The 24,425-nt window shown below is 61.5% G+C and overlaps 2 protein-coding genes across 2 annotated transcripts in view; one reads left to right on the top strand and one right to left on the bottom strand.

Moving 5' to 3' along the window:
- The first annotated feature begins 2,473 nt into the window (after positions 1 to 2,473).
- Positions 2,474 to 20,823, top strand: EVI5L (ecotropic viral integration site 5 like). The gene is made up of 18 exons (XM_024745967.1): positions 2,474 to 2,654; positions 3,950 to 4,139; positions 4,546 to 4,770; positions 4,856 to 4,934; positions 5,406 to 5,533; positions 6,693 to 6,836; positions 6,968 to 7,057; positions 8,208 to 8,305; positions 8,389 to 8,449; positions 11,650 to 11,703; positions 13,617 to 13,757; positions 16,599 to 16,727; positions 18,173 to 18,313; positions 18,391 to 18,546; positions 18,633 to 18,779; positions 18,861 to 18,956; positions 19,037 to 19,132; positions 19,289 to 20,823. The coding sequence occupies exons 1-18, from the start codon at positions 2,518 to 2,520 to the stop codon at positions 19,601 to 19,603; spliced, it is 2,427 nt and encodes an 808-aa protein (XP_024601735.1). The 5' UTR covers positions 2,474 to 2,517; the 3' UTR covers positions 19,604 to 20,823.
- Positions 20,824 to 23,831: 3,008 nt separating this feature from the next.
- Positions 23,832 to 24,425, bottom strand: part of PRR36 (proline rich 36) — an 11,099-nt gene continuing 10,505 nt past the window's right edge. Inside the window, 1 exon segment of the mRNA XM_024746010.1 lies at positions 23,832 to 24,425. This exon segment is cut by the window's right edge and continues 32 nt beyond it. Coding sequence (XP_024601778.1) covers positions 24,118 to 24,425 — 308 coding nt within the window. The 3' untranslated portion in view covers positions 23,832 to 24,117.

Here is a 24,425-nt window from a genome sequence, read left to right as displayed (position 1 = left end):
TGGGTAAGTGTGAGTGTGAATGTATCTGAGTGTGTGGGGTGTGAGGTTGTGGGTAAGTGTGAGTGTGTGGATGTATCTGAGTGTGTGGGGTGTAAGGTTGTGGGTAAGTGTGAGTGTGTGAATGTATCTGAGTGTGTGGGGTGTGAGGTTGTGGGTAAGTGTGAGTGTGAATGTATCTGAGTGTGTGGGGTGTGAGGTTGTGGGTAAGTGTGAGTGTGTGGATGTATCTGAATGTGTGGGGTGTAAGGTTGTGGGTAAGTGTGAGTGTGTGAGTGTGAATGTATCTGAGTGTGTGGGGTGTAAGGTTGTGGGTAAGTGTGAGTGTGTGGATGTATCTGAGTGTGTGGGGTGTAAGGTTGTGGGTAAGTGTGTCTGTGTGGATGTATCTGAATGTGTGGGGTGTGAGGTTGTGGGTAAGTGTGAGTGTGAAGGAGTATGTGTCTCTGTGCGTGTATCAGGAGGATGGCTTCTGGGGCTGCGCAGCATTTAGAGAGTATGGGGATGAGTCAAGAGAAAGTTCCTGAGGGACCAGAAGTTTCTGCCTCTCAGACTGCAAATTTAAGCCCTGGGTATTGAATACATTTTATTTCTTGTATGAAATACACATTAATTTGTGATAAGTATCTGAGCAAACTCTGCTAGTGGATTGCCCTAGTAGTTTCTTTTAATCGGAAACCCAGAGCTGAACCATTCTCTTGGGCTCTTTGCAGGCCAGGGTTGGGGTTGGCGGGGGAAGGCAATGTGCTTCTGAGGCTGGGGTCCCCTGGGCTCAGCACAGAGACAGTGGACCCCAGCCCCAGCCCTGGCCACGTGTGGTCTTTGTCTCTGAGGCCCCCACTACTCGCCAAATCCAGCTGTGCTTATGGGGCTCCAATCCTCGCCTCCACCACCTACTCCCCTCTCCCAGCTCTGAAGTTGGGAAACCTACGCAGCCTTCCCAGCCCCTCCCAGCCCAGAGAGATCCTTCCAAGTCAGCACTCCTTGTCCATGGCCCGTCTCCGCCCCAGGCCAGCCACAGACTTTGCGGGATGCCCCGGAGTGGCCCCCACTGTCCCTCTCTCAGGAATGATTAACTCCTGGCTTGTTGGCGCACCGTGGCTTGGTCTTTGGGGCAGGTTGTCCCTGGCCAGCTGGGCAACAGGAGGAAGAGGTCTTCTGCTTCTGATGGGAGCCATCGTCTAGAGTTTGTACCACTCACCAAAAGCTAGAGCCCTCAGTGCCCGACATTCGGGGGGCCCTCAGGGGCCAGAAGCAGAACCAGTAGCCTTGGGGGGCCACAGAGTCCTGGGGTGGGAGGGTTATGAGCCCCCGACGAGGTGAAAGAAAAATGGTCCCCTCTGCCCCTTGACAAGGGAGCACAAGGGAAGGAGACTAGAATCAAGTGCATGGCCAGGATCAAGTCCAGCTGACCTGTGGACCCTCAGGTGCTGGTTGGGGGCTGAGCTTGGGCTGTGGGAAGGTGCTCAGTGACCTGAGGGTGCCAAGCAGGTGCAAGATGGGCTGCTTTTGTCCTGTGACTGTCCTCCTGCTGCCTGGAGACCAGATGCCCCCTCTCCAGGAACTGGGCGAGGGTGCCTCTGTGGCTGAGCTGTCAGAGCCAGGTCAGGTGAGGTCCAAGGAGAGCCACACTTCAGACGCTGTTCCATTTGAGACCAGAGCCTTTGCTTTCGGCACAGTGCTGAGCTGGAGCCAGCGTCCCTGAGGCTCCCAGGAGGGTGGGGCTGGACCATCCCCAGGAGGAGTAGGAGAGATGGGCCGGCACCCACCTGGCACATGACAGGTCAAGAGCAGGATACTGATCAGAGCCTGTAGCTCTCGCTCTGACGCCATCAGAGCACAGATTCCTAGCACTTTGACATGTCCCTGGCTTCCCAGCCCAAGGGGAGTTGACTCTTCTGGCCATTGGCAGCACCAGACAATTAACAGTAGAGAATAATTGCTTCTGGCTGTGCCAGCAGCCCACTTTGGTTGATGAGACAGGGAAGGTCAGATGCTGAGGCAGGGCTCCCAGGACAGGCCACAGCTGGGGACAGGGACCAAAGCTGTCAGGAACAGCCACCAAAGCAGGGGCATCGGCACCCCCAAGGTCGCAGCAGGGACCCTGAGTGTGACGGGGAGCCTTGGCCCCTGGCCCTGCTGAAGACTCAAGGGTGTCAGTTGAGACTTGGTGTTCAAGCGCAGGGACAGCAGGACAGCTCAGGCGCTGGCTGTTGCCCTCCTGATTCCATCCAGGCGCTGGACTACAAAGGGAGGGATCCCAGTAGCCAGCCCCTGGGGCAGAAGGAGCCGGCCAGGCCGTCAGCTAGACTGGGGTGCGTGGGGATGAGGAGTGACCAAGTGGACAGACCAGAGGTGGGAAGCCTGGGGTGAGGAAATGTCTCTGGGTGACCAGCAGCCTCACTGGTCCAGAGCCGGCAGGACAGGGTGGGCACCCTGCCCAAAGCTGACCACACATGTTTCTGGTCCCCAGACAGAGCTGTGACCTGGCCCTGCTCACAGTTGAAGAGCCTGCCCACCATGGCAAGCCCCACTCTGAGCCCCGACTCCTCGTCCCAGGAGGCCCTGTCGGCCCCCACCTGCTCCCCCACCTCTGACTCCGAGAACCTCAGCCCCGATGAGCTAGAGCTACTGGCCAAACTCGAAGAGCAGAACAGGTGAGTTGGGACCTGAGGGAAAGGGAGAGGCCCCAGGGGTATAGCCTGGGCCCCAAACAGAAGTTGCTGGTGCCACCTCACACTCAGAGCTAGACCTGGCCCTGGGCCAAGTGACAGCTCCAACAGAGGCTTGACAAGGATGTTTGCCGTCACCTCCCACCAGACAGTTCTCCCATTCAGATGAGGAAGCCACAGTATCAGGGGGCCCAGTGGACCTGGCCTTCACTTCTCTAGCCTTTGTTGAAGGGAAGAGTAAATCCTCTGACTCTGGAGTTGACCCTTCCCACTTCTCCTCTGGCCCACCCCCTGTTTTAAAGTGTAGGTTTTATTATTAGGCCAGTATGGCAAGGCCAGCAGATCAGGAGATGACTGCCATTAAAAAGACAGTTTGGGGAATTCCCTGGTGGTCCAGTGGTTAAGACTCCATGCTTCCACTGCAGGGGGCACGGGTTCGATCCCTGGTCAGAGAGCTAAGATCCCACATGGCGCGCGGCATGGCCAAAAACACAAAAAACCCAGTTTGTTATGCACAGATTCCAAGAGGAGGGGCACAACACACCATGCAGGGCCGCCCGGCGAAGCACCAGGGTCAGTCAGGAGGCAGAGGGAATGAGAAAAATGTGGGCAAGAGCCTTTATTGTGGTTTCTGCCAGAAGGAATGGTGAGGCAATGTAATCAGGCTTAGGACTGGCTAGTCTGAATACCTTCAGCAAGCTGGGGGCATAGGGGCTGGGCCTATTTGTCTAGTACCTGGCCCTGGGGTGATTAGGGCAGAGGGATAGTGGCCCTGAGTGCAAGAGCCTAACAGAGGTGGGTGGTTTGTGGGTTCTGGGTTGGTTGGTTTGCATATGAAAAGTGCACTAGCAGGCAAGTCCTTAATTATCTCTAGCAATCTGCTAGGCCTGGGAGGGGCAGTCCCTCCTGCATCAGGATGGCCCCAGATGTCAAAGCCTCAGAAATAGGTAGTTCATGCAACCCCTTGCTAGTTGGGTGCCCCCAGCCAGCATCACACCCTCTCTGTACCTCGTCTGTAAACAAATCTTTACAAAACCTGCCCCACAGGGTTGGTACGAGACTAAATGAGCTACTCCCCATGCTTCTCAGCCCAGGGCCGGGCACAGAATGGGACACATGAATGGCAGCCTCTCCATCAGTACCAGGGCTCAGAGAGGTTAGGGCACTGGCGAAAGTCACTCAGCAAGTGCCGCTCAGGAAAAACAACTTAGACCCAATCCCTGGTATCCTCTGGGACCCCAGGGAGGAGGGGCCAGGCTCTTTGGGACCCAGGGGCCAGGGTTCCTGGAAGCCGACTCCAAGTCCATGCGCTCCATGAATGGCTCCCGGCGGAACAGCGGCTCCTCGCTGGTGTCCAGCTCCTCAGCCTCCTCCAACCTGAGCCACCTGGAGGAGGACACATGGATCCTGTGGGGCCGGATCGCCAATGAGTGGGAGGAGTGGCGGCGCAGGAAGGAGAAGCTACTCAAGGTGGCCCAGGCGGCAGGGCTGGGCGGGCAGCCGGGGGACGGGCAACGTCTGCCAGGGGCCCCAGCACGACCAAAGGGCAGGACTAGAGGTGTGTGGGCACTTTCGGGGTGCCTTGCCAGGGCCAGGGGGATGGGTGTGGAGATCAGGGAGAGGCTGGCACCCCAGGCACCCTCCTGCTTCCCACCCGTGAGTTCCGTGATGGGCTGGGGCGGCGCATTCAGCCTCATGGACGTCGCGTGCCGTGCAGTGGCTCGGCCGAGCTCTGGGCCCTGGGTGAGGTGTGGGTGGACCCGATCTCAAAGGCCAGGCTAGGTGGCCATGGGGAGGCTGCGCTGGGATGGGGTACAGCCCGGCCTCCTGATCCCACCCCCCGACCCCCCCACCCCCACTCTGACCCTGTCGCCAGGAGCTGATCCGCAAGGGCATCCCACACCATTTCCGGGCCATCGTGTGGCAGCTCCTGTGCAGCGCCACGGACATGCCAGTCAAGAACCAGTACTCGGAGCTGCTCAAGATGTCCTCACCTTGCGAGAAGCTGATCCGCAGGGACATTGCCCGCACCTACCCGGAGCATGAGTTCTTCAAGGGCCAGGACAGCCTGGGCCAGGAAGTGCTCTTCAACGTCATGAAGGTGAGGCCCCCTGGCCCCACGGAGAACCGCTGCGGTCATCAGGCCTGGCAGGACCCTGCCCTGACTCGCATGTGTTCCCTCGCAGGCCTACTCCCTGGTGGACCGGGAGGTGGGCTACTGCCAGGGCAGTGCCTTCATCGTGGGCCTGCTCCTCATGCAGGTAGGTGGCCTGGGCCCGGCCCATCCCGGCTCTGTCTGCCCCCAGGAGGTAGACAAAAGGAGAGTGTTCCCTCCATCCGGTGTCCTCCTAGGTCAGAACCTCCCTCTGTGTCCACCTGTGACCTCTGACAGTCACCCCCCAGGGTTGGGTGGGACATTCAGGCTTAGGTCAGCCAGTGTGATGTTTATGGGGCTCGGGGTTTCCTCCAGAGAATCCAGCAGGCTTAGGAGGGGGAGAATGGAGATGGCTGGGAATGGACCAGAGGATGCCTCTACCGTGGGCTCTGGAGGTGGCCAGACCTGGGGTTCAAGTCCCAGCTCCACTGTTTCCTGCCAGGAGGCCTTGGGCAGGTGACTTCAGCCTCAGGAAGCTTCCTGTCATTAAAACAGGGTGATGATATTTACCAGAGAGGTTTGCTGTGTGGGTCCGGGCAGCCCAGCACTGTCCACATTCAGTAAAAGTAAATGGAGCAGAGATAAGCAAAGCCATAAGAATTTCTGTGTGTTCGTGCGGCTGATGCAGGAGTACCGCCTGCGGGAGCTCTTCAAGCCCAGCATGGCAGAGCTGGGGCTCTGCATCTACCAGTTCGAGTACATGCTACAGGTGAGTGGGCCCAGGGGCGGTCCTGCCTGCCCCCTCCTCTCCACCAGCCCACACCTACGGGTGCTAACGTCGGCCATCCCGGCGAGTCTCTTTGACTGAAAATTCCACGCCTGAGAAATCACATCCACACGTTCCAGCGCAGAGAGGGGCTCTACTCCCCAAGGGGCCGTAAAGCACTGCCCTGAAGGATGCTTTGAGGGACCAGGCAGGGGCCAGCCCTTTCCAGTGGGGGCTCCTCAGAGCTTGGAGCTCCCAGAGCCATTACGGCCAGGGTGGAGGGGTCAGCCTGGCTCAGACACACCCACGGCGCCCTCCTGTCTGCTCCCTGGTGTGGCAGAAGGAGGGAAGGTGTTGTCTGCCTGCCTTTGCTGATTACTGGAGAACCGCAGCCGCCTCTGTTTATAAATAGCAGCCCCACAGGGCCCACTCCTGGCTGGCAGAGAGAGCCGGTTACACACACACACACACACACACACACACACACACACACACACACACACGCCTGCTCTGCCACAGTGGGCAGGACGCACCCAGTAGTGAAAGCCCCCTTCCTCAGGCCCAGAGGATGGAGAGGTGCTGTCTGTCGAGGGGACCAGTAGTGCCAGCAAGCAGGTGTTCCAGGGCCACAGAGAAGGAGCAATCCCACCCCAGGCTGGGGAGCTGAGAGCTCCCGTGGTGAAGGAGCTGGCCGCCACCAGAGAGCTTCTGAGTCAGGAAGCCCAGGGCAGGCCGGGGGACAGCCCGAGGGTGTGTTCTCCCAGTGAAGGACCTCCAGGGGGTCCTACCGCCTTCTCCAGCTTCAGTTCCCCCAGTTTCTGTCACTTTCCAGCAGTCTGAAGTTCAGACCAGTCAGACAGGCATCCCTTGAGCATTGCTGGGCGCGAAGCACAGAGCATTATGGGAGGCGGTGGTGAGCGTCCCACGGGCAGCTGGGCCTCCTGCCATCCCTGTCCATGTCCCCACCTAGTGCTACTCAGAGCTCTGGGGTACTGCCGCCCCACCCAGAGACAGTGCGGGGTGCTGCCCAGGGCAGGTCAAGGAAGGCTCCCTGGAGGTGCAGGCACTGAGACCTAGCACTTCCCGGTGGAGGGAGCCTGTGGTGCCGACAGCTGTGCCCAACACCCTCCTCATGGCGCCTGGCCTCCTCCCCCGACCCCAGGAGCAGCTCCCGGACCTGAACACCCACTTCCGCTCCCAGAGCTTCCACACGTCCATGTATGCCTCCTCCTGGTTCCTCACGCTCTTCCTGACCACCTTCCCACTGCCCGTCGCCACGCGTGTCTTTGACATCTTCATGTACGAGGTGAGGACCACATGCCCCTTCCTCTCCTGGTCACTCTGGATGGAGTGGAAACGATTGCAGGGCTCAGGGAGGGGTCGGAGGGCTCCCAGGAGAGCATGACCAGAGATGCACTACCCCCGCCTCCTTCGCAGGGCCTGGAGATCGTGTTCCGGGTGGGCCTTGCCCTGCTGCAGGTGAACCAGATGGAGCTGATGCAGCTGGACATGGAGGGGATGTCCCAGGTGGGCCAGGAGGGCCAGGGCGGGCAGGCTTGCCCCCAAGCAGGGGCACCTGGGCAGGTGGAGCCCTTCTGAGAGACGGGGAGGCCCTGGACTTCCTGAGCACCCTGATCCTTTCCCATCACCTCTGCACCCCACCCCCAGGTCTCCATGGAGGACCGGGGTTGGGGGGGTGCCTGAGGAGCCCCAGGCTCTGCCAGACACATCCCAGGGCCAGCAGCCTGGCAGCAGGGAGAGAGGAAGGCCCAGGCCGAGCCCTGGGAGTCCCCCCGCTTCACCTGCCCCCAGCTCTGTGTCCCCAGAGCCTAACATGGCAAATAGTAATACTGGCCAAACCAGGAGGCCTTGGGTGTGGTTTTGGCCCCAGCAACCAGGCCGGGCGAGGGCACAGGAGGGAGTGAGGGGTCTGGGGCAGACTCTCGTCCTGCCTCACCACAGCCTACCCCAGCTGCCCTGCCTGCTGAGAAGAGGCCGGCCTGCATCTCACCGCCATGCCGCATCATGCAGGCCCCCGCCCCCTCCCAGCGTCCTCCAGCTGGTGCTTCAGGGAAGAATGCACAAAGGCCACAGTTGTGTCCACGAACACGGGCATCCATTGTCCGCAGCTGCCAGAGGGGCCAGCTGGGCTAGGGCGCGGGAGCCAGCCTGGCCCCGAACTGCAGCAAGCTGTGTCCACCCGGCAGCTTGCACTTAACTCTTTGCAGAGGTTCCTGGGGCCCCAGGCGAGCAGGCAGACCACTGAGGGGTCCTCCCTCTGGCTTCCTCCACACCACCCCGATCCTTCAGCCTCTTCCGTCTCCTCTCACTGCCCCTGAGGCAGCGGCATGTCTCCCCCTTCCTCCGTGAAGGTCCTCTGTGCTCGGACCCCACCCACACCCACACCTGGCCTTTGCCCTCAGGAGCTCCCGAAGCCACTTTCCCTGCACACAGAGGTCCTGGCTGCAGGCAACTCCTTCTCATGATTCCTGCTGCTCACACTCGCTCACTCAACCCACACAACAGGCCAGGTGATGGCGAGGGCCCAGGCCGACCGGCTCTGGCCGTCCCTCCTGGTGTACCCAGGCCCTCCTCCAGGGGAGCAGGGTACCGCAGGGGCTCGGGTGGCCCCAGGTGGTCAGGGCCCGTGTGTCCGTGACCACCTGTGTCCCCACAGTACTTCCAGAGGGTAATCCCCCATCAGTTCGACAGCTGCCCGGACAAGCTGATCCTCAAGGCTTACCAGGTCAAGTACAACCCCAAGAAGATGAAGAGGTCAGTACCGGGATGTCAGGGTGCTGGCAGAAGCGGGGTCCCCGAGGGTGGGACAGTGAGCACGTTGGCCCTCCCCTCTGCAGGCTGGAGAAGGAGTACGCAGCCATGAAGAGCAAAGAGATGGAGGAGCAGATTGAGATCAAAGTGAGTCCCCGGTTGGCCTGGGCAGTGTTGGCGGGAAAGGGGGGGATGTTGGTGGTGTGGTGGATATGCCCTTGGGAGCCCCCTCGACGGCCGCTAGAGCGCAGCCCACCCAGCGCGGGCCACACAGCAGGGGGTCCTTAGGCTCTGAGAGGTGGTCCCTCGGCCTGCCTGTCCTTTCACTCACCACCAGGCCGGCATGGGAGCAAGGCCCACCCCCCCCCGCCCCACCAGCACTGGGGACACGGTGGTGAACAGGGCCACTGAGATTCAACCTCCAGCCCTTTCCCCTCCCGGTGGTCTCAGGCTGGGACTGAAAGGTCCAACCCTCTCATCACAAGACTGGGTCCCCTGGCAAGCAGCACCATCCTTAGGGTGGGTGGGGGTGGGGCTTTCCAAAAGTCATCTCATTAACATAACAAAGACACCTTTATTCCTCTCCTCACTTAGGAAATTCCCAGGGTTTTAGGAGCCTGTGCCAGGACCAGGGACAAAGACCAAGTATATATTCCTTGTAAATCACAATATCGTAGAGGGTTTTCTGGGTGTGCAGAGCCTCTGAACCCAGACGTCCCTCCATCTCCTTCCCTCTGCTGTCATCCCTCCAGACGTGATTTTGGTTATTCCCTCAAGAGGCGTTTAGTGAGCACTGTGTGTCAGAGTCACAGCAGGACTGAGGGCCCCCAGTCCAGTGGAGGTGGGGGACAGACACAAACACAAACACCAGCACAGCCTGGCTCTGTCCTCTTCAGGGGCAGAGTCCCACAGTGGCTGGGACTGGAGTTCCACAGACCAGAGTTCAAATCCCAGCTCTCCTACAGAGCAGCTGTGTGACCTGCCAGGAAGGTGAATTCACCTCTCTGAGCCTAAGTGTCCCTTTCTGCAAAATAGGGATGACGCTCTCCTGTTCAAATAATTATTATTATTAACCACCACCATCATCGTCATCCCTACCTCCTCTAGAAAGGCAGAGACAGAACCTAGATTAGAATCCAGGTCACCTGCCGCCCATACCTGAGTGGCGAAAGAGGGCATCATTGTCCTGGCCCTGTTTGTAAGTTTTTGGGAAATAGTCTTGTGTCCTGAATTTTTAAGCATCTCCCTTTCTCAGGAATGGCAGCTTTACTGATGCACCAGTCCAAACGTGTATGTGTGTTTTGCTCATGCACAGACAAGGGCCTGCTGCCATATGGTGACCATGATGGCTCAGCAGTAGGGAGGGACACAGCGGATCCTTAAACCACATTCCCAGCCTGGAATATTATCACTAGAGGAGACTGCGTGCCCCAAGGGCAGGGCAGATGCCTTCTCCCCTGACCCTGCCCTGTGCCCTTTCACCTTTCGCCTGTTTAAAAATGTACCTGGGATTTGTTTTAATCAGGTACGGTGAGGTGACAGACACAGAGACAACTGCCTTCAAAAGAAGAGTTTATTACTCACAGGAGGGGGCACACCTCTGCACGCAGGGCCACATGAGGAAGCACCAGGGTGGGTCAGGAGGCAGAAGGAGAAAAGCATGGGCCAGAGCCCATATTGTGGTTTCCACAGGAAGGGATGGGCGAGGCAGGGTAGGCAAGCTCAAGAGAGTTCAGGATTGGCTAGTTTGAATAATTTCCAGGCTCTGGGCTATAGGGGTGGTCCCTAGCTGTCCTGGAATAATTGAGAGCAGGGGAAATACTAGCTTGCTGTGCGAGAGTTAGATAAGGGAGGTGGGTGGAGGCATGGGCTCTGGATTGGCTGGTTTGCCTGTGGAAGGCAAGCTAGCAGGCAGGTTGTCTACTCTCCCTAGGAATTAGCTAGCCCTGGGAGGGGCAGTGCCTGCAGGATTAGCAAGGCCACAGGATGTCAAAACATCAAAAATACAGAAAAAAAGGGACTTCCCCGGCAGTCCAGTGGTTAAGACTCTGCACCCCCACTGCAGGGGCCATAGGTTCAATCCCTGGTTGAGGAACTAAGATCCTGCATGCCGCATGGCAAAAAAAAGAAAAAACAAATTTGATTAGTACATAGGCCCCCATAGTCCTTGTTCACTCCCTGTCTGGTTTTCCCTTGAGAGGAAGAGGAGAGAGGTGAGTTGTTGCTCGGCACATCCAACTCTTCCAGGGATGGCTGAGCTTGTGGCATCAATGCATTGAAGCCAGAAAGGGGGCAGACATTCCAGGGGTCAGGGGTCAGGACTCTGGCTCTGGATCCCTATGAGCAACAGAGACCTGTGCCGGCAACAGCTCTGACCCCAGCGAGCCGGGAGGCTCGGGCAAGACACTGCCTGCCTCTGACTCAGTTTCCCCTCCCATGACATGAGTCAGTGCCTGCCCATCAATCAAGTCTGCAATCCTCTCTGACCACAGTTGCTTCCTGGGAGTGCTCTGGGTGTTTCCGTCGCCTGTTTCTCCCCGGTAGGAACCAGGCAGTGTTCTGTGTGATCCACAGGGAAGCAGGACCCTCACTAATCCGCCGATCAAAACTATTTCTGTACCCACTGCTTAAGGGGTACGTAGTTAGAAACTAGGTGCAAGGCAGATGTGAACCTCCCCTGCTTCCCAAAAGGCTGTGAGGGAACCTAAAACCACAAATATGTAACCAAGACTACCAGCACAGGATGGAAGGTGGAAGCAAGGAGACCATCTCCAGAACCCCAGCCGGGGGAAACTGACCACTCTTGGGTACAGCTGGCTCTCAGTGGGTTGCGGAAATGTAGTTGTCAAACTGAAAGAAGCATGTGTTCAGCAAGACCTCTTCCCCTGGACCCAGACTCTGAGTTTGTCCTCTGAGAATTCAACCCTGGCGCTCCAAGTGAAGCAGTGAGGGGGTGGGGCCTGTCTGCGAGCGGCTTCCCCCAAAACACAGAGGCCTTTGCCCTGTGGAAGGCGTCACATTGGCCCTTGACAGGCTCAAGCATGGGGTAGAAACAGACTCTGGAGGAGGGACCACCCGCCCCAACACCCCCCACCCCCTGCACACACCGTGTGTAGCCACCAAAGTGATCACATTATTTTTACTGAACCAGAGTTTGTTTTTAAAAAAACACCTGGTGGCCCATTCCAAACGGGAATTGGCCTTGACTGGTTTCTGGAATCAGTGACCCAGAGCAAGAGACACTGGTGCTGTCCTGCCGGGAGGTGGCCTAGCCCTGCAGGGACAGCCGTCTGTGTGTACAGAAGCAGGCGGCGGGCTCTGACGTGCTCTCCCCTCTCCCCGCATAGAGGCTTCGGACAGAGAACCGGCTTCTTAAGCAGCGGATTGAGACCCTGGAGAAGGTGAGGGGTGTGGCCACCAGCCTGTGGCACCGAACCCTCCCAGCCCCAAGCAGGACCCAGCAGCCAGAGGGCCAGCCAGCCTACTGCCCCAGGCGCCGCGCCCCACCCCCCCCGAAGCCTGTGGCGTAAATCCCAGAGACCCCACCACAAGCCCCACTGAGATTTGGGCCGCTGTATAAATTTGGGACTGTGGCGAAACTTTGCTTGAGGAGGGATTGAGTTATAACCCTGCTAACTGCAAACACGGAAATCCATTTGTGCCCGGTGCCCTCCCGGGCTGCCTGGGTGCGGGCTGCTCGGACAAAAGAAAGGAGACAGGGTGGGGGAGAAGGGGGCGGCCTTGCACTGTGGAGGGGCTGCCATAGCCTTGACCCTGGCCCCCAACCTGTTTTTAAAGATGGGAGTAGAGACGGGGATCCTCTACTTCCAGCTCCCCACTCAGTTTTGCTTGACCCTCCGCTGACCACACGGAGTAGGTGGAATTTGTTGCCCTTGCCCCAAAGCCTTGATTCTTGCTTTGCCTCCAAATTAAAATGCACCCACCAGGTCCAGTGCTTCCCTCCCCTGACCCCCTCCCCGGGTGGCACCTCCTCACTCACGAGTGAGGCCCCCGCCTGGCGGCCCCCGTGAGTGGCACCGCCCTCCCCACTCACACGCAGACCCCTCTCCAGGACGGAGCTGGCTCTGGCTTTGGTCTTCCTCTGGGTCCTCTCCTGCTGGTTCTCTGGTTCTCTGGTCTCACTCCTCTCTCCCTGCTTCTAGAGACAGTCCACTGCGTTAGTGACAAGTGGTTCTTGTCTGTCTCTCCCTCTCTCCTGTCCCCGCGCCTTCTGCTCTGCCTCTTCCCCCTGTCGCTCGGAACCCCTCCACCGGGTAGGAGAGCGCTGCTCTGGCTGATAGGCTAATCCAGGTACTGTAGCTTTTCGTCTCCCGCTCCCACTTCTTCCTGGTCCCCCGCACATGACCACCACACCACCTCTTCCCTGGCCGCTGCCATGCCCCGGGGGATGAGGGGGGCAGGCCTGGAGCTGCGCATGGGGGTGACTGGGGACCGCTTCTCCCGGGAGACAGAGGCTTCCCTCTGGGGGAGGGGGCGTGCGTGTGAACGCGTGGTGCGTGTGGGCGCATCTGTGAGTGTACCCACACGCACATGCACAGGTTTCCTCCCTCCAAGGGACACAGGTGGGGACCCAGGAGGGCTCGGGGACCCTGAGGTTGCATCAGCAACAGGCCCTGGTGTGTGCACGGCTGAGCCTCCCCAATACACACACACACACACACACACACACACACACACACACACCTTCTGGCCCCTCACGCTCTTCTCTGCTCCCACCTGCAAGGCCTGCCATCTCCTTTCACTCACCTGCTGCTGCTGCTGCCTCATCTCGAATGGCTTTATCTGGAAGCTTCTGCCCACTACCTAGTGGCTCTGAGCCTGGAACGGGGGGCCTAAACTGGGCGGGCTGAAGGGATGAGGCTGGGGGGGCCTTGGGCAGGTGGAAGTCCCGGGCTCCAGGACTGGAGAAGGCCCCGCGAGAGCTGTATCCCACCCCCCGACCTGGCCTAAGGAGCCAGCCTGTGGGCCCTTGGCTACCCCCACATCCTCAACGTCACCAGCAGAGCCCAGCCTCTGCTGTGCCATGTGCCCTGGATAAGGACTTCTTTCTCCTCACCTGGGACAGAGGCTCAGAGCCAGAGCCTGGGCCCCGGGCGGCTGTGTTCCTCCAGGTTCCTCCCAGAGTGTCCTGTTCCTGCTGGTCCCCCCATCCCCAGGCCCCGTGGGGCGCCCCATCCCAGGCTCTGAGTGTGGGAGGCCTCACCCCTCTTCCTTCCGCCCCACCTCCACCCTCTCTGGGCTTCGCCTGGGGTGTGAGCAGAGGGTCACGGCCCCCTGTCCTCGCTGTGCTCAGGGGCAGGTGACACGAGCGCAGGAGGCTGAGGAGAATTATGTCATCAAGCGGGAGCTGGCGGTGGTGCGGCAGCAGTGCAGCTCAGCGGCCCAGGACCTGCAGAAGGCGCAGAGCACCATCCGGCAATTGCAGGAGCAGCAGGTAGCAGGCTGGGTGGGCGGGGCCACCAGGGCCGGGCCGCGCCCCATGCCCAGCTGCCTGCAGGGCTCTTGAGCACGTGGCTCCAGATCAGCCCTGCCTCAGTCCCTGGCCCGCCCGTTCCTTGCTGGGGGGCAGGGGACCCACAGCAGAGTGCAGATCCTTCCCCATCCTCAGCAGCGAACAGCCCCACACCCAGGGGTATCCCGTGTTTTCCGTTTCCCACCCCCCAGTAGGGTGTCTGGCCTTCCACACTGGGAGCAAGGCAGTCACCCTCCCCGGGCCCCAGCCTCAGCACAAGAGCCCCTGGGAACCAGCTGTCCCTGCTGGGACCCCTCCTTCCACCGATGGGGCTGTGATTCCTTGGGGGAGCCCTGGTGTCTCCCCAGGGGTCTGAAGGGCTGTTGGGCTGTTATCGAACTAAACCCGGGTCCACTCACCTGACATGTAGCAAAGCCAATCTACCAACACTGGGTTGTGGCGAAGGAAAGTAAAGCATCTATTGCAAACAAGGAGAACAGGCAGCTCATGCTCAAAAGAACCCATAAAGTCCCCAATGGCTTTTAGGCAGAGGTTTGTAAAGACGGTGTTAGGGGAGAGGGTCTTAGGATGCAGGACCAGCTCATGGACCTCCTTCTGGCTGGTTGGTGGGGAGGTAACCGGGTGACGTTTCAGGAATCTCCGTCATCAGCCTTCTGGTTCCAACCAGGCGGGGGTGTGCGTGCTTGTGTTCAGCATGTAGTCACCATCCTCCACCTGGCTGGGGGTCCCAGTTCCTGCAGAACAGCTCAGAGATCCGTGTCAGATGGTTATATCTGTGTCCCTTCAGGAGGACCTAGGCGTCCTGTGACCTGCTGTCCTCATTAACTGCTTGCTGCGTTCTGGAACTCAGGGAAGGCCTAGGAGACTAAAGCCTTTTTCTACAAACAAGCAATGGGGACACCAAAGGGTTTTTGTACCTGGGAAGGCCCCACAGGGTCCTGCTCGGTTTCAATCCCCCCTTTTCTTTGAAACTTGCCAATCCTGATGGGGGGAGGGGTGGCACAGAAAGGCAGTAAAGTTTTGGATGGAGAGGTTAATCCTAAGCTTGGCGGGGGAACTCAGCTTTAGGGGGACTCAGTTTCAGGGCTTCCCCGGCGGGGCCAGCCATGCAGGGCAGGAGCTGGGACAAGGGAGAAGGTAACTCCTTCCAGCGCCCAGCACTTTGCCCTCGGAAGAGGGTCTGGCCTGTGCCCACCAGTCTGAGCCGGTGAGATGGGGGTGAGGGGGCAGCCCAAGTCTGTTGTGGGGTCATGAACTTCGGATGGGTAGTGGGAGGACCCATGGGCTGGAGCACTGCAGAGAGTCCGCTTCTCCCAGAGAGGGCTTTCAGAACTTTCCTCCAGCCGTACCCAGCAGGCTGCCTGCCTAATGTGGCAACCCACCAGCAGCTGCAGCCTGCAAACTCAGCATGCGTGCCCCAGCACAGGTCCCAGAGGGGCAGGGAAGGATGCTGTAGGCTCCCTGCGATCCAGGGCTGAACCCAGCAGGGCCTGGCAGTGAGCTGGGGGCAGGGGTGTTGGGGGGGGGTCCCTGATTTGGAGAAACCACAGGGTGCTCAAGAAACAGTGGGTGGAGACGGAAGGGTCATTCGCTGAGGAGGGCCCCCTCACCCAGGCCTGGAGACCTGGCCTGAGGGGTGCAAGCTGATTCTTCGCTCCCGGGTACAGGGGGGTGGAACTTCACCGTTGTTGCTCACCTGCATCCACCTCCCGCCCCGCGACTTCAAGTGCTGTAGCCCCACCTGGCTCTGAAGCAGCCAGGCCAGTGGGGAAACTGAGGCTGGGCTAACCCCACCCATGGCATGATGCCCCCTCTCAGGCCAGTCAGAGAGGCATTCACCTGCCACCTCTGAGCTCTGGCCTTTAGGGCCTGATCAGAGCTGGGTGAGGCAGGGAGGCTGCTGCAGGCAGAGGGAGGGAGTGCGGGAGGTGCCAGTGCAGCCCCTGAGCACCGTCTCCAGAGGCTCCTAGAGGAGGTGCAGCCTGGCAAGAGGTTGGCATGGGGCCCGGAGCCCATCTGAGCCAAGGGAGAGCCACTGGTACCCATGGGCCTCAGAGACCCCCAGTGGTCAAGGGCAGCGAGCAGACCTGGGCAGCTAGACAGGTGGGGGAAGAGGGTGGCAGCTGCCCTGCCAGGCTCCCCGGGCAGCAAGATGCAGGCCCCGCTCTGACCCCAGGGGCTGCCCTCCCCCACTGGCCAGGTTTGTTTTGTTTTGGCCATGCCACGCGGTATGCGGGATCCTATTTCCCCGACCAGGGATCGAACCTGTGCCCCCTGCAGTGGAAGTACGGAGTCTTAACCACAGGACCGCCAGGGAAGTCCCACGGCCAGGTCTTCTTTATTGGGCCCACCCATCACCCCTGGGATTCCTAGGGTACCTTTGAGAAGCCCCTGGGCACTGACCAAGAAAGGAGTCTCAGCAAACTCTTTCCCCATCTGCCCCATGCCACCCTCACCCTGTGGTTAGGCCACGGGCCACACAGCAGGAAGGGGTCCCCGGAGAACTCACCCTCCGTCCTCATCCCAGTGATCCTGGGAACCAGTCACTGGTGTCCCTTTCCATGGCATCCTGAGGCCATGGAAAGTCCCCTCTGTTCCCAGGACCCCTAGACACAGAGCATCAGGGCGCCCATGGCATCCGGCCCCTCCGGCAGATCCGGAGTTTCTCCTCACCCACCTCTCCACCCACAGCCCGGCCCTGGAGGTGGACGGGGTGGGGTCGGGCCTGGGCCCACAGCCCAGGAAGGCTGGCCCCCTCTGGCCACAGCCTGGGGCCCAACGCAGCCCTCTGCCCGCCCCCAGGATAACCCGCGCCTCACCGAGGACTTTGTGGCCCACCTGGAGACGGAGCTGGAACAGTCACGGCTGCGGGAGACCGAGACCCTGGGGGCCCTGCGGGAGATGCAGGACAAGGTTCTAGACATGGAGAAGGTGCGACTGGGCAGGTGCTGGGGGAACCCTGGGGAAGGGGAGATGACAAGAGGCCCTAGCCAAGGAGAAGGGGCGGCCAGGGGGACCAGTGGGACAGGCCCTGGAGTCAGAGCCCCCTGCCCCAGCAGCCCCCAAGGAGCTCAGGGCACCTCCCTTGGCCCCTGCCTCCTTCTCCTTGGTCTCCACACCAGGGTCAGGGCAGATGGGAAGTTGGGCCCCTCACCCTCAGACCCTCTCAAGCCCTGGAGGTACATACGTGCGTGCACACACACAAACACACACACACACACACACACACACACACACACACACACACACACACACACACACACACGAGCATACAAAAAGCAACACGACTCCACAAGGGGTGCGCCCGCCCTCATGTGCCAGGCACCAGGCCACCAGTGCGGTGGCCTTCATGGGCTCCCTGGGCTGTATGTGTCCCCCTCAGGCCCTGGGTTCCAGGATGGAGAGGGGAAAGGGAAGGCCAAGGCCCAGGCCCATCAGGGCTGCTCCCCTCCATGGAGACACCACCCAGGGGGCCATCCTCTCCCACCTGCAGCCCTGCAGGGGGCACCAGGCCTCTTGGTCCCTTCCCTGCTCCTTCCACACCGGTTGTCTCAATTCCCAAGGCGCTGCCAGAAGGGAGGCGCCCCGGCCACCAGAGGGCAGCACTCACCCACCGGCAGGAGCCATGCCCCCCACCTCCAAGCTGCGCTATTTTGGGTGCCCTCCCAGGTGGGGTGTCTCTGCCACAGCCTTGCATGGGGCCATTGGCCTCTCGGTCTCCAACTGCCCGCCTGCCCAGAGCTGGGCTTTCCACCCCCTCCCTCCACATCAGAGGGAAATGTGGGCCCGGTAGGTCTGCCACCACCCCCCCGCCAATTCCCAGACTCAAACGAGGGTCAGGGAGAACATCATGCAGCGAGTTGGCTTTTGGTCCAAGAGCCTGGAGCACGGATCTCATCACTGAGCCCTTGGGAGGCCAGGATAGGGCCTACGCCGGCCCTCAGTCCATCCGCAGGGAGACGGTGCTGAAATCCACGGTCTTCTCTGCTCCAGCTGGGCCCGGTCCCGGGTCTGGGCCCGGAGGGTGTGGATCTCAGATTCCCAGGCGGGTAGCACCCGTCCTGTCCCAGCTAGTGTTACTAGCAGTCACATGTTGTAAGCGGGTTGCCCTAGGCCAGTTGTGCCAGAGAGCAGATGCTGTTATTACACCGATTTTACAGACCACGATGTCCAGCTGGGGCGGCAAGGGCGGGGTCTCCCCGCCTCGGGCCTGGTCCTTGTTCCCCCGGCGCATCCTGGGGTCCAGGGTGCACCCTCTCCCAGCCGGGCCGCCCAAGGCGGAGCGCAGAGGAGAGGAGAGCCGGGGCATGGGGCCTGCGGGAAGGGCCGCGTGGCCGCGCAGCTCCCCTGGGCCGTGACCGCTCCTCTCCCCGCAGAGAAACAGCTCGCTGCCCGACGAGAACAACGTGGCGCGGCTGCAGGAGGAGCTGAAGGCGCTCAAGGTGCGGGAGGGTGAGGCCGTGGCCTCGGCGCGGGAACTGAAACTGCAGCTGCAGGAGCTCTCGGACACCTGGCAGGTGAGGGAGGGCCTCGACGCGCACGAAGCGGCCTCGGGGCTCCCAGGCGGAGGACGACCGCCGAACTCTCCCCGCAGGCCCATCTGTCCCGCGGCGGCCGCTGGAAGGAGTCCCCGCGGAAGCTGGTCCTGGGCGAGCTGCAGGACGAGCTGATGAGCGTGCGGCTGCGCGAGGCCCAGGCTCTGGCCGAGGGCCGCGAGCTGCGGCAGCGCGTGGTGGAGCTCGAGACGCAGGTGGGCCGCTGCCCGCCTGGGGAGGGGACCCGGAGCCCGGGGTCGGCCCCGCGGCGAGGCCGTGACCCCCGCCTGTCCGCCCCCAGGACCACATCCACCGCAACCTGCTGAACCGCGTGGAGGCGGAGCGAGCGGCGCTGCAGGAGAAGCTGCAGTACCTGGCGGCGCAGAACAAGGGGCTGCAGACGCAGCTCAGCGAGAGCCGCCGCAAGCAAGCGGAGGCCGAGTGCAAGGTGCTGCACCCCGACACACACCGCGCCCGCGCCCCCGTCCGTCCCGCAGCGCCCCTTGACCGCTTGTTCCCCCGCCCCCAGAGCAAGGAGGAGGTGATGGCCGTGCGCCTGAGGGAGGCGGACAGCATGGCGGCGGTGGCCGAGATGCGGCAGCGCATCGCCGAGCTGGAAATCCAGGTAAGCGGCGGGGCCGGGGCTGGGGCCGGGCTGCGGGGAGGGACCCCGCGCTGAAGTCCGGCGACCTGGCCCGCCCGCAGAGGGAGGAGGGCCGCATCCAGGGCCAGCTGAACCACTCGGACTCGTCGCAGTACATCCGCGAGCTCAAGGACCAGATCGAGGAGCTGAAAGCCGAGGTGAGCGCGGGAGGGGCGTAAGAGCCCCGGTGTCCTCGGCCGGTGACGGGCCGGGAGTCGGCGCCTCGGGGAGCGGGAGAGGAGGGGGCCAGGCGGCCGGACTCCGTCCGTGGGTACGTCGGTCCACGCCTCCAGCGCGCGGGTCCCCCGCCCCAGGTGCGGCTTCTGAAGGGCCCGCCGCCCTTCGAGGACCCACTGGCCTTCGACGGGCTCGGCCTGGCACGGCACCTGGATGAGGACTCGCTGCCGTCGTCGGACGAGGAGCTGCTCAGCGTGGGCGTGGGCGTGGGCGTGGGCGTGGGCGTGGGCGTGGGCGTGGGCGCGGCGCTGCAGGACGCGCTCTACCCGCTGTCCCCGCGCGACGCGCGCTTCTTCCGCCGTCTGGAGCGGCCGGCCAAGGACAGTGAGGGCAGCTCAGACAGCGATGCCGACGAGCTGGCCGCACCCTACAGCCAGGGCCTGGACAACTAAGGCAGTGACCCGCGTGCTCGGAGCCCGGGGCCGCCGCCTGCCCGCTCCTTGGCCGCCGCCCGCACTTAACAAACTCCAGGCCCTCGGTGGTCCCGCCCACCCCGAGGGCCAGGACCAGCGCGGCAGGACGCGGAGGGTAGGACCGAAGTCTGGGGATCCTGAGTCCCCTGGCAGGCCCACTCTCCCCAGCAGTGTTTACCCATCTTGGTCCGTAGCCCTCTGGGCCCAGTTACCTGGAGAGTCTGCCCCTCTTAACAGCCAGGGCAGGGGCGGACCCAGGGGTCCCAGGACTGGAGGAGCAGGAACCTCCCCCCTCCTGGCTGGCCTCCTTCTGTGACAAGGGTGGCCCGGCTGGGAAGGACCCAGGAGCTAGAGGAGGCCTGAGGAAGAAGAGGCCGCTCTAGGCCTGTCGTTACAACCCTGTGCCACCCTCGGGACCCTTGGCCTCTGGGGACAGATGGCCAGGCTGGGTTTTCCTGCCTGGGGCAGGCACTGTGGCCCCTGCGACAGAAACCAAAGCCCCCCCTACTGTGTGCAGGGCCGCGCAGGGTGTGGTGGCCAGCCGGAACCAGCCAGGGCCTGGGTAGTGTCTGTCCCTGCTTCTTGGGGGCCAAAGCAGCTGTAAGGAAGTGAAGAGGCCCCCCTCTCCCCAGCACACCACATCTCCCTCTGTGACAGTCCCATCACCCCAGCCTGGCCAGTGATGAAGGGGCTCCCCGACCCAGGCTAGCCTCCTCTCCAGGGGGTCCCCAGCCTCCACTTCTGTTCCTTCTCAGTATCCCCGGCCCCACTCTCTGGCCAGAGCCAGGCCCCAGGGGAGGAGGCCTCCCAGTTGAGTTGCCTCCCCGCGCCTGCTCATGGTGGTCCCGTGGTCTCTGCTGAGTCAGAACCAAGAACGGTGCCAAAATCCAACGATGCCCCCAGACCCCTGCCCCCTGGGGCCTCACGACCCTCAGGCTGACCCTCTCGGTGCTCCTGGAGCCTAGAGCAGCATCACAAGCAGTCTCCCTGGCACTTCCTGGGGTGGGGATCCATGCTCAGTACCCCCTTCCCGGTCGCCCACTCCTCAGTGTTACAAAGCCTGGGGACCAGGGTGGGCATCTGAGGGGCTCTCCCACGTGCCCCCCACACTGCCCACCACCATTTTGCACACTGCCTGTTCACACTCCACATGTCGCCCAGGCGGGAAAGATGGAAAATAAAGTGTATTTACACAGTCACGGACAAGGGATGCTGAGTGGGACAGGCCTTGGGGTATGGGTCCCCGGCCCCCTGTCCAGTGAAGCAGCGGGGAAGGGAGCAGGCTGTCCTTGCCCTTGGGAGCCTCCCACCATCTAAGAGAACCAGAGGTGGAGGTCATAGCACGCCAGTGCGGGTGGGGGTGGGGGGGGCAAAGAGGCTGTCCAGGTCGGGTGCAGCATGGAAGAGGAAAGGACATTCACACGTACAGTGTGAGCATAAGTGTGGGCGTCGGAAGAGACAGTATTGTAGGAACGAGTCACCAAGGACCTGGGACGTCAGGCGTAGGGACAGATCCTTAGAGCAGGGCATTTTCAGGAGGGTGTCTCTGGAGATGGGGAGGGAGGATGGGCCATGATTTCCCATCATGGGTGACTGGGTGACTCAGCTGGGGCCTCCCCTGAGAGACACAGAGGAATGAAGGGTCTTAGGGCCTCAGGAAGATTCAGTATCTGGTTTATTCAGCACCCACTTCCCAAGGCCTTCCGGGTGCTCCACTGTGCCTGGTTCTGAGGGGTCCCAAGTGTAGTGGAGCAGACAGACATTGGGGTGGGGGCGGGGACTTAGCCTGCACAGTAGTGTGGCAAGTGCCTAGACGAATGTGTAAGGAGATCAGGGAAGGCTTCCTGGAGGGGGGGGGATCTGCAAGGGCATAAGCATAACGGTGAGACGTGGCAGGGACCAGCAGGAGGCACATGAGGTCTGTGAAGAAGGAACAGGAGAGAGTGGGCATGGCCAGACCGGGAAGGGGTTTTTCTAGTCAGGAGAAAGAGTTTGCACTATGAACTAAGGGCGCTGGGGAGCCATGGAGGGCTTAGGTGAGAGGGGCACCATCAGGTAGACTACAGTGTTGGGGGGCCGTGCAGAGGCAAAACAGCCAGGCAGTGGGGGTTCCCCTGGGGGAAGAAGGCCTGGAGAGGCAGCATCCTTTGTGGGGTTGCCCATGGAGCTGAGACGGAGTCCCAGTTAGCGGGTGACACAGCCAGGAGCAAAGGAAGGCTTCCTAGGAGGAGACATTTAATTGGGTCCAGCCAGGTGCCAGCCAGGCCCTACCCTCTACACCCAGTGGGGACCCACCGAGTGTCCCCCACTCTGCTGCCTGATACCTGCCAAGCGGCAGGGCAGGACACTGGTTATGCACCAGGACAGCCGAACCCCAGCTCTATTCCCTCCCACGACAGCTCCTGTGGGCCCATGCATCGTTCCCATCACACAGATTCAACACTGAGACCCTGACAGTTGCTGTCTGCCTCTCCTGTTGCCACCGGGTAGCTGGTGGCTCCAGCTGGCTGGCTCCCAGGAGGGGGCACGGCCTTGGGGGAAGTGTCTGAGGTTCTGCCCTGCTCCCTCACAGGGGCTGGCCTTGGAGCCCTGGCTGCCCAGCATGTCAAGAGTCAGCCCCTACCCTTGGGCTTGTCTCAGCATCTGGAAACAAGGACACCTGGGTTCTCACCAGGGCCCAGCTTAAAAAAGAGACCTCTGTGGACTTCCCTGGCAGTCCAGTGGTTAAGACTCTGCACTTCCAATGCAGGGTGCATGGGTTCAATCCCTGGTCAGGAGAACTAAGATCCCACATGCCACTAGGTGTGGCCAAAAAAAAAAGGAACTTCTGTAGTTTGCCACCTAACTGATTGGCTCCCAGGGGTGGAGGTGGCAGTGTCCCACTGTGACAGCGCCAATGTCTCTTCAGACCCCAGGTTGGGAGGCAGCCGCTTTTGGGGTGAGGGACAGGCAGGACTTGGTGATTCCTGTCTGACAGGAACCTGGCTTCAGGGACTGGGTCAAGGAGCAGAGATAGGGCTGAGGGCCCAACACAGGGTCCCACTCTGTCCTTCTACCTGCCCCGGGGATTGTGATTCCCCTCGGGCCTCCATCATTCTTGGTATGAAGCAGGACACCCTCAGGGAGGGAAGGCTTAAGGGGTACACTTCTGGCAGGGGCACTTGGAAAGGAGAGCCTGGGCTGGGGCTTAAAGGGTCCAGGGTCAGGGTGACTGGACTGTGGGAGAGCAAGGAATTCTGACTGGGGGAGACAGGTGAAGACATTGGTTGGCTCTGGTGAGGACCCTTGACTCTGGAACACAGGCAAGAATGCCTGGCTGGAGGGGCTTGGGGAGGACGCCGGAAGTTGGGATGAAAGGCGAGGCCCATGGTTGGGAGGCACAGAGGGGCACGATGAGGGCACCTGGAGAGGAGTGGGCATTGTGAGGACTCCCTGATCTCCCACCCAGCCTTGGGAGAGGCTGCTCCTTCCCTGCAGGCCCTCCTAGTGCGGTCCTCCCAGGAGGCAGGGAATGCCCTTCATGAGCCCTGGACCCAGCTGCAGGCCCGCCTTTTGCACTGCAGCCTCCTCGGTGAGCAGAGGGCAGTGTGCGCGCTTGAGAGGCCCTGGAGGGACCCAAGATGGCCATGGGTCTCAGGCCACCCGTCTCCCTCCTACACCCCAGGGTGTGCAAAGTAGGGCGGTGCACACTGTGAGGAGGGACCTCAGGAAGGGCCCCGCCCCCTCGGATCCAAGCAAGTCTTTCCCACGTCTTTCCCTTCCCCCCAGGAGTGCGCGCTCCCCTGGCCGAGCGTGGGAAGAGCTTGGTCAACTGGCCACACGGCCCACGCCTTGCTCACTCGGTCGCGCGGCCCCACCTGGGCCCCTCCTGCACTTAATTTTTCCATGAGAAATTGGGCATGAGAAAACCTACGTTCACAAACGTGGGTGGGTGCGCGGCGCTGGACCACGGGGACTCGGCATCGCCTGGTCCCACCCCAGCCCCTCCTCGCGCGACCCTATCCTCAGCGGAGAAGACGCAAGGCCGGGGAGTGTTCAGGAAGGCCTTCAACCAGAGCTACAACCTGCTGTGCACAGCTGCCAGCACAGCCCGGCCCGGACCCTCTCGCCGCCCTGCGGTCAGCTGCGCCGCTGAAGGGCCCCAGCCCGCGACCGCGAAGGCGAAAGTGAACAGGCTTCAGTGTCCCGGCTTTATTGCAAACTCGGGCTGCGCGCGGTAGACGATACACTGAACTCCAGGCAGGGCCTAGGCCGAGGGAGGGACGAGGCTCGAGGGGAGCGGGAGCTTGTCCTAAGCCAAAGGGGCGGGGCTCAAGGGTGAGCCTTGGCCAAAGGTGTGGGTGGGTCGCAAGTCTGGGCCAAAATTCTAGGGCTCTAAGGGGTCTGAGACCAGTCCAGGAGGAGGGGAGGGGGAGATCTAAGACAAAGATGTACAACCTGAGGGACGGATCCTAAGGCAGGGGGGGGGCGGGTGGGCAGGGCTAGGGTCTGGCTCAGTGGAAGGTCTCCACCTCTACCACGGTCCAGTCACCCTGCGGGGAAGTCACGTCATCCGGGGAGAAGCTAGTGACTGAGGTGATGCTGGCGCGGGACTCGTCCAGGGGAGACAATAGTTCGGCCCAGCGGCCCAGTTCGGCGTCGCTGAGCGCAGTGCGGGCTCCCCCCGCGCTGCCGGCACCCCCCGCGTCCCCTGAGCCACCGGTGCCGCCCGCGGCACCCTCGGCCGCAGCTAGCAGCAGCGTCCGGCTCAGCAGGTGCTGCACGACGCTCGCCTGCAGCGCCCCCAGCGGCAGCTCGCCCA

The sequence above is a fragment of the Neophocaena asiaeorientalis genome, unplaced genomic scaffold, assembly GCF_003031525.2.
Source record: "Neophocaena asiaeorientalis asiaeorientalis breed wild unplaced genomic scaffold, Neophocaena_asiaeorientalis_V1.1 scaffold357, whole genome shotgun sequence".
Lineage (NCBI taxonomy): Eukaryota > Metazoa > Chordata > Mammalia > Artiodactyla > Phocoenidae > Neophocaena > Neophocaena asiaeorientalis.
The sequence above is the reverse complement of the archived record's forward strand: the minus strand, read 5'-3'. Positions and strand labels throughout refer to the sequence as shown.